General features: G+C 46.8%; 1 protein-coding gene across 1 annotated transcript; it reads right to left on the reverse strand.

Annotated features, from left to right (window-relative positions):
• Window positions 1–1,595: 1,595 nt before the first annotated feature.
• Window positions 1,596–9,152, reverse strand: FATE1 (fetal and adult testis expressed 1). The gene is made up of 5 exons (XM_039249867.1): window positions 8,958–9,152; window positions 7,830–7,957; window positions 3,441–3,547; window positions 2,956–3,034; window positions 1,596–2,174 (listed from the first exon to the last, which is right to left on the reverse strand). The coding sequence occupies exons 1-5, from the start codon at window positions 9,061–9,063 to the stop codon at window positions 2,043–2,045; spliced, it is 552 nt and encodes a 183-aa protein (XP_039105798.1). The 5' UTR covers window positions 9,064–9,152; the 3' UTR covers window positions 1,596–2,042.
• Between the last annotated feature and the right edge of the window lie 298 nt (window positions 9,153–9,450).

The raw sequence follows: 9,450 nt of genomic DNA on the forward strand, positions 1-9,450 counted from the left end.
ACAGACATTGCCCCAGCCCACAACACCCTTCTCTTCCTCAGAGCCTTTTGGCATGGCCGGCTGGAATAGAAGAAAGGGGTGACTTTCAAAGGGCCACTCAAGGGCAGACCTCCTGGCATCCTTAACTCCAGGCCTCAGAAATTTGCTTGGCTGGCCTTCCATGCCTTCAAAGGCAGTGGGGACTTTGGCCTTGTGGCTGTTCCCCTTAATAAGTACCTATACCTTGAGGCCTGGTCTGCCCTGAGGCTGTGGGGAGGAAACTGGTGGCCTGCAAAGAAATTCTCCTTGCCCTCAGATAATTCTTGTGCTCCAGGGCCCATTTGGAGGAGGCATGGGGGCTCCAGCTTCTCCCCAGGCCTCTTGGATTTCCCAACTAGAAGCATTTGTCTCTAGAGCAGGCAAGCCGTCTCCCCATTTCACAGAGGGCCTTCCTCTGGCACCCTATTATGCCTTCTACTTTGAGACTAAAGAGGGAAGCTTCCAACTGTTTCTTCATTAAGTGTTCTTGTCTCTGCTTTCAGCAGATCCCAGACCCCAGTGGCCACATATATGGTATCTCTCAGGGCTGACAGGAGATCCCTGAGAGTCAAGAGGAGAAGAATCCTCTCATTTTATGGGGACCACTGACCACGAGAGATGAGTGGGGCAGGGGCAAAGTAGGCTCATGACTCAAGTCTCTCTCTTTTATTCCCTCTTTCTTTCCGTCCCTCTCCTCATCTTCTCTCTCATCCTCCTTCTCCTTTCTCTCTCTCTCTCCATCTCTTTCTCTTACACACACATATAGTCATGTTCATTTTATATCTAATGATTAACATACTCTCTTACCTTTGTAGTTGGAGAAGCCTTGACAGATTTAGAGGATTGGAGAAAGTCCAGCTAGCCACTAAAGCCAATGAGAAGCTTCTGGGTCCCTACCCCCAAGACATGTGTATTTATCCCTTGGCCCCAAGAAGAGGGGCAACAGCTCTTCCCAAGGCCTCTTGCAGCTGAGCACAACTGCCTTCATATCTGATCAGGCCTAGTTCCATTGTCCTACCAGCAATCCACCTTGTCTGAGGTGAGCTTCATGGGGCCATGGACATTGGACAGAGGAGTTCAAGGTACCTCCATGTAGCTTCTCATTCAGCCTCCAGAGCTGAGTTGAGGCCTTGCCCCCAGCAAGTCTATATGAGACAGGCAGAGACCTAGGCTGGGACACAGGAGAACCCATTCTACCCTAGCCCTGTCCCAGTATTATTGGATGACCCAAGACCATGTTCTCCCTCTCCAGGACTCAATTTCCTCCTGGGTAAATGGAAAAGTTTCTGGTACCTTCCAGATTTACTCTGATTGAGTCCCTGCAATGCATGACCCAGACAAGCTTGCACAGAATGACTTCTCCACAAGCAGTCACCAGCATGAACCCAACAGGAAGGACTTTGCCAATCCCTGCCCCTAAGCAGGCTCTCTGCATGGGTGGGGAACCTTAGGAAGGAGGGGGAGGAGGGTACCAGAACCCCTTGGGTGTGACATCAGCCCAGTCCCTGCAGCAGTGACTTTCTCCAGAGGTGCTATGCCTACAGGAATCCTGGATGTAAGAAATTCAGCCACCAGAGTTTGCTGCTATCAGTGAACTTTTATTGAGCATGTTCTCTATGCAGAGCCCTGTACACAACTTGGAGAAAACTGGGAAGACAGACAGCCAAGCCCCTGCCACAGAAGGTGGAACAGAAGGGATGCTGAGGGCACAGAGGAAAGGTTCAGCTCTGAGATGGTCACCATGGAGCCGTGATGGACAAGTAGGAAGCACCTGCCACTGGTGTTATTGTGGGGACTAGATGCCACCCACCCTCCTCTCTCTCTGAAGTTGCTGCACCTCAGCCCATTCAGACCTCTACCTCCCAGCAGCCAGGGCCTCCCCCAGGCAAGGGGTGTAACCAGAGTTGGAAAATGGCCTTGATGCTGCTAAGAGCTGTGGGGATATGGAAGGAGGATGGGCAAGGGTGAGCCAGGGAGAAAAGGGAAGAACAAGAAGGAAAAGAGGGCTCAAGCAGCATGAGACATCACTGGCGCATCCACAGCCACAGGTTGGCGACACAGGCCGACATCAACATGGTGAAGAACATAGTTTCCCTGTGGCGCCAGGTGGCGCTCTGTTCCTCCAGGGCTCGCAGACGGCAGGTGATCCCGTGCAGCTGTAGAGACCAGGAGGCTAATGAGTGAGAAGACCATAGCTCCTGAGGAAGCCCATGGCTCACTACTAGGGAAAGTATGAAGTTAGTAGAGAAAGGGGATTTGCTGCCCTTTGCAAGACCAAAGTGCCTCTGGGTGAGAAGCAGACAGAACAATGGAAACCAGGAGGCTAGGGTGGGCCCATGAGACAGATGTCCAGGCTATTTGTGTTCACAGGCCAAGCCACCTTGCCTGCCCATTGGTGTTCACCCAGTTGTCTGGAAGAAGCCAGCTGGTCCCAACTGTGCTGGGGGAGGTGGGGAAAGGCATTTCAGTCCTGGGGCAGGCTGGCATGAGAGCAGCAGCAGCAACAGCACCAGACTGAGGACTCCAGGATGGGTGACACTCAGGGTTCAGAGACAGCCACCAGGGCAGATTCCCCCCCAGGTCCAGGGCTGCTGTGGTCTCTTCCTAAGAAGACAACCTTTTCCCCAGACCTCCTAGCACCATTCTCTCTGCACAGAGTTCTAGCCTTTTCTGTTGCCTCTTGTTCTTCCTTTTGGCTTACCCTATTCCCTTCCCACAAATCAGGAAGAGAGACAGGGCTGAGGCTATCATGAAGATGAACCACTGGAGGCTTGAGGCCTGGGAGGAAAGGAAGGGGAGCGTGACCTCACCTCTGGTGGTAGAGGCTAGGATGACTTCAAAGAGAGTGGTCTCATTGCTGTTGAGCCCCACTTGCCCCAAGATACCATGATCCTGCTTCCACCAAGTAAGTGGGTCCATGGCATAGGAGATGCTCACCTGCCTTCTCATAACTTCCATCTCTAGTTCATTTTGCTCTTCCAGGCCAATCTCTGCCACCATATCTGCCTCTGGGTTGCTGGGAAATAAGAAAAGATAGAGAGTCAGAGCTACTGGTGGTCCTGAGCCAGGCCTGGCAGGGAGCATAGGAAGGCCATGAGGACAAGCAGGTAAAGTCAGGGGCTTTTTTAGACAATGACTCTGTCATCCTTGAGTCCTTCCTTTCCCTGATAAGAAGGTCCTGGGGCCTCAGGGTTGGGAGCCAGCCCAGCCCAGCCTCAGATTGCTCAGAGTCCCTGAATGGGCAAGAGGCTAGGAGGCTCAGGGGCTATGCTAAGAAGGCAACAGAGTCTCAACATTCCAAGCATGCCAGCTACTCACAATACCCTCCAGGTCAGTCTGCTTGCCAGCCCATCTGGCCCACCATGGTCCCTGCCCAAAGAGCGCCAGCTTTATTTCTGCAGGGTCCCTGGGACCTTTCTTACCGCTCATAATGGAACCTCCTGCCTTGGAAACCACCATGATACCCCTGGAGATTGACATCACCGTGGCCCGGTTCTTTCAAAACTCTGGGTATTGACAGCTGGGGCCCCTAAAGAAAAGAGTGGTCAGCAAAAGAAGCCTACTCGGTCTCAGCTGAGCAGCTGCCCCACACTGCCCAAGAACAATGGTGTACTCTATCAGGAGTCACGTGGTGCCTGATCCTCTGGAATCAGAGGCTGGCAGCTTCAGACACTAGAGGAGCCTGGAAATCCCACAAGTTGGTTAATTGCCACCACTCCAACTTCCACCATGCTCTTCAGTAGCTTTCCAGGTTGTGGGGAAGGAAGGACAGTGACAGGGATCCCCATCCTCTGCCAGTACTGTCACATACAGACATCAGCTGAGTCCAAAAGGAGAATTGAAATTTTCAATTTTATTTTATTTTTTTTATTTTTTTTAACGTTTTATTTATTTCTAGGAGAGAGAGAGACAGCATGAGCAGGGGAGGATCAGAGAGAGAGGGAGTCACAGACTGAAACAGGCTCCAGGCTCCGAGCTGGCAGTCAGCACAGAGCCCGACGTGGGGCTCGAACCCACGAACCGCGAGATCATGACCTAAGCGAAAGTCGGATGCTTAACCGACTAAGCCACCCAGGCGCCCCGAAAATTTCAATTTTAGAGCCAAGGTAACTGAGGCCTGGTAAGTGACTGCACTTCCCAAGAACACACAGTAAGTGTCGGAGCTCAAAACAGAACCCTAGCCACTGGAATACCATAGTCTCTTTCTCTGTGTGAGCACAGACATCCAAGGGGCTTTCACTTTTATTCATCTGCTAGTGACTCCCTGGAGTGGATGCCTCTGGCCAAGAGCTCTGGGTCTAGGGTATTTTGTGCCTTGAAGAGCCAGTGTGGGTTAGAGGAACAAAACATGCCAGACCCACTTGGGTTCAAATCTCAGCTCCAGGTTTCCAGTGCAAGATGAAAAATTACACAAGGTATATGGTTTAACACATGTCACATGTCAGGGACCATGCCATCCTCTAAGCCCTTACCAATATCAAGTCATTACATCTTCATCAGGACCCTTCAGAACAGGTATTACTATCATTACATTTTGAAAGATTGGAAAACTGAGACACAGAGAGGTCACAATACTTGTCCAAGTCACACAACTGGCGAGTAGAAAAGCAGTGATTTAAAGCCAGGACATTTTGCTCCAGAGGTTGCACTGTCAACCATTACACTAGTATGCCTCTGATATTTGACACCACTTCCCCTTCAGACTTCATAAAATGAAAGTAAAGACAGCAAAATAGTATAAACTTGTAAGAAAGACGATAACATGAGAGGCAACAGGTGATGAGAGAACCCACCAAGACTACAGCATTCATAAAGTGTTGAGAACAAACCAAGGGAAGTGGACCTTATGGTTCACAGAGTACCCAGATCTGGAGGCTGCAGGGACACTGGGGTGGTCTCAAGGACCCATTGGGAAATGGGGGTGGGGTGGGACAGGGGCCTTGGCTGAAGGTCTATAAGTGGAACAGCCATTCAGCCCTCTAACCAAACCTGGCTGTCAGCCAGGCACTTCCCCCTCAAGGCCAAACTTGAGCTAAATGAATAGAGGGGGAGGGGTGGTTGTGCCACAAAGCAGAACCCGCTCCATTCCGGCATTTACAGTTGCCCTTTGCACAGTCCACCCGGTAAAGTAGAATTTAATGTCTCTCAGGTCTCACCAAGACACGTAGTTCTGGGTTGGCTCTATTTCCCTCACTCTTTTTTTATGGTTCTATTTGCCTCACTCTTAACAAGAAATAGACAACTAAGGTTCACCTATCACCTGAGAAATATCTGCAACTCTCCTATGTTCTTCAAAACAACAGTAAACTACAAGGTGGAACAATTTCTATATAAAAGATTTTCATAGGGACTTGTCCTCCATATTCCATTTGTTGTATTAATGCAAAATTTCCCATTCTCAGAAGTGCACACAGATATTGGTATGTCTTTTGGTGTGAACGGTACTTAACAGTCATACTACTATTTGATTTTCCTCTTCATCTTCTTCTTGAGATATCTCAAAAATAGCATGAAAGTGACAGTATTGTCAAAAAAACCCCGAAGACTATAAAGTGGAATTTGATTGAGAGTTTCTCCGAGAGCAATTTCCACACCATCCCCTTGATTTTCCTACAGATTGGGATCAGAAGGACAAAAAGTTTTTTTGAAAGACTTGAAGGCACAAAAGGATGAGACACTGGTGGCTGGGGTTTGTTTGAGATACCGGTTTGTTTTTAACACAAACATACAAGAATTAATGTGACAACATCTACAGGTCAATGATAGCCTATTGTGGGTTGCTCATCCTAAGACCTAACTGTTTAAAAACAGTTGTCTTGTTGCTTTTTTGTTTTTAATTTTGGAAACTCCCTATTTGGAATTACATGCATTGTAAAACATAAGATTTTATATCTATCTGATAAAGATTAAGAAAATCTGTGAACTTCAACAAGTCCTAACTTCTCCCTACTATTTCAAAAAGTGTTATTTTTATTTTCATGTAAATTTCATTTTTTATTAAAAAATTTTATAGTTTATTTATTTTTGAGACAGAGAGAAACAGAGCATGAGCAAGGGAGGGGCAGAGAGAGAGACACACACACAGAATCTGAAACAGGCTCCAGGCTCTGAGCTGCCAGCACAGAACCCGACGTGGGCTCGGACCCACGAACCACAAGATCATGACCTGAGCTGAAGCTGGACGCTCAACTGAGCACCTCTATTTTCATGTAATTTTCAAGGCCCACTACTTTTCTCCCCCAAATCAGCAGGACAGTATTATTACTTTTTTTGTCCTTTCATGTTGTGGTTGTCTCAGAAGTGGGCACAGTTCCATTCATTTTTTTCTTTGTTTGTTTTACTCAAAAATAAATAATAAATAGAATTGATAAATTGCTTAATTCTAAATGTCTAATTTTTAAATTCAATACGACTGTTTTTTTTTTTTTTTTTAAGGTATACCTGTGGTCCTAATAGGTAACTTGATGTGGTTTCTCCCTTTGGACAAAATAACCCAATTCAATATTTCTGACTTATTTTCATTCCCAGGAGGTTTCTGAGAACTTTTTCTCTTTATTCTTTGGCAGTGGAATCATTTGGCATTTTATTGTTAACTCATTCCCTAGAACAGGGGGGCCTCCCTCCTCTCCAACCTTGTTGCTGCAACACTGTAACAACCATAGTGACTCTGACTAACAGAATCCACTGCAGAACTACCAGACTCAAGTGATTCCCTAGAATTATCATGACTTCCCCCTCTCCAAAATGGCTGTGCTTTTCCAGTACCCTTTGCAACAATATGGCCACCATTTTTTTTTTTTTTTTTATAGACCATTCCCTCACCCAGAGTGAATGTAGCTTAAAGGATTAGCTACAGAACAATGGGACTCAGGTGATTTCCTAGAACATTGAGTCTCCCTCCCTCTCTAACCTGGTTGCGTTTTCCCAGTAACCTTTGCAACAGTATAAAAACCGTTTTAGTAAAACTTTCCCTCACCCACAGTGAAAGTAGCTTTAAAGGATTGGCTACAGAACCTGAAACTCCTATGATTCCCTCAAACAGTCAGGTTCCCTTCATCTCCAACTTGATGGTTTTTTTCCAGTAACTTTTGCAACAGCATAGCAACCACGTTTCTAAAACTTTCCCTCACCCACCAGTGAATATAACTTCAAGGACTGGCTACAGAATGAGATATTCCCTAGAACATTCAGGTCTCCTTACTCTCCAAACTGCCTTTTCCCAGTATCCTTTGTAACAATATAGCTGCCATTTTTTTTCTGGAACATTCCTTAACTCACATTAAATGTAGCTTAAAGAATTGGCTACAGAATAGTCAGATTCAATTGACTGGATTTCCTGACAGCCAGGGAGTATAGGAACCTCACTTGCCTTACTTTGTCCAACTCTTGAGTTATGCTTTTTTAAATATATATATATATGTGTGTGTGTGTGTGTGTATAATATATATTCAATAAATGTACATTTATATAGAGAAATATATAAAATAGATACAGCAATTTATTTATTTATAGAGGAAAGTGCCATTTCACACACACTAGAGTTTTGCAGAGTAAAGTATACATGTAGTCCCCAAGTAATATGTCAGGTGTCCTGCACTTCCAAGTTTGAACTTTCAGCCTACCAAAGGATGGCCCTGACCTCTCTCTGGACCTCCCTGCCTTCATTGCCTGACTGGCACACAGGAGCCTCCTCCCCTCTCCCCAAATCAACACCTGGCTTTACTCAACCTACCACTGTCAGGCTGGAGCTTGTGCAGCCAGTATTCCCAAACCCAACCCAGCAACTGCTTGCCAATAGATCCATACAGTACCATTTTCTTGGCCCGGGTCGCAGTCTTATTCCAAACCGGTTGGCCTGAAGCAGAGCCAGCAGCCTTTGAATCCAATTTTTGTCGCTGCTGAGAGGCACCCAGGGGCTGGGATCCGCGCTCCATCATTTCTAGGGAGAAGAACATAGGTCCCAGGAACACCCATAGAGGCTGTACCAAGGCTTCCTGGGCACAAGACACACCAGAAAGAGAACAGCGTCCCCAATCTTCTTAGGAATAATTCAACACTCACTCAATGCTGTCTACTGACAGATTCCAGGCCTCAGTCTGTTCATCTGTTCAAAAGTTTAGCAAGAATTTACTGAGGGCCAGGCTCTTGACTGGGTTACTGGAGGGAGAGCAATGACCAAGAGATATTGCAGCAATCAAATAACTGATTGTCTGTGTCTGCACAGGGGCAGTGGAGGGGCAAAACAGAAAATAATCCATCAGTGTAGATTCAGATGAGGGATATATTCTCCCAAAATGATAAAAACGGAACAACATGACAGAAGGAAGAGACAACTTCTAGAAAAGTCAGAAACAACATTGAGGCAGAGACCTGAAAAAGAAAAAGAAAAAAGATCCCAGCCATGGAAAATCTAGGGAAACAGTATCCCAGGCACAGAGAACTGCAAGCACAAAGGCTGTGAGGAAGAAACAACCTTGGGGTGTTATAAGGACAAGCATAAATGCAGTATGAAATATGTTGAGGTGGTGACCTTGATCAGCATTTGTAGATCACAGAAAGGAGTATGGATTTTACTCTAAAGGAGGAGAGGCATTGAAGGGCTAGGAGGGAGAATTGACCTGATTGATCTTATAAATCGAGCCCTCTGGATGCTTTGTCATAGACACAGTGGAAGCTTGTACCATACATATTGGTCCCATCCTACTCTCTCATGGGCTGCAAAATGCTCACATAATCAATTCCTTCCCCCCAAACTTTCTGTCACTCAGACTACAAATACATGTATATGCACACCGAGGCACAGACACACACATAGCCACACATACATACAAACACATACATGGATATATATGAGTCTTCCCAGCTGTACACACACCTTCCCCACCACAAGGGCACAGGCGCAGACACCTAAGGAAAGGGACTTTACAGGGGCTCCTCACCTGCTATCACCAGGTGCTTTTGGCTTTGCACACAGCTTCCAGGAACCAGCGCTTCAGCCATGGATGTTTCCATCTCCTCCTTGTAGCTATAGGGACCTCCTGCCATTGCAGCCAGTATTTCACTTTTAAACTATGACCAAGGATATACAGGAAGCAGGGCACAGGAGAGGCACTTGGAAAATCAACTCTTCGAGGGGTAGGAGCTCAAGGAAGATATATCTAGTCATGGGGGTGGAGTCAGACTCCCTCACTGGGCTCAGGCCTTGGACCCAGCACCTTCTGTTCTTGCTGTATCTTGTTGGCTGGGTTCACAGATTTCTCCCCTGCTACTCTGTAAGCAACTTAGGAGGAGAGATAAATGTCAGAAGCTTTGCCTGTGAGAAGTACCCTGGCTCTCAGGTCACCTGATTTGGCCCCATTGAGGGGCCACCCTCCGTCATTTCTAAAGAGAGGCAGGTACTGGCACGGGAACTCAAAGCCAATCAGTAGCCAA

The sequence above is a fragment of the Hyaena hyaena genome, unplaced genomic scaffold (assembly GCF_003009895.1).
Source record: "Hyaena hyaena isolate Hyena2069 unplaced genomic scaffold, ASM300989v1 scaffold_348, whole genome shotgun sequence".
Lineage (NCBI taxonomy): Eukaryota > Metazoa > Chordata > Mammalia > Carnivora > Hyaenidae > Hyaena > Hyaena hyaena.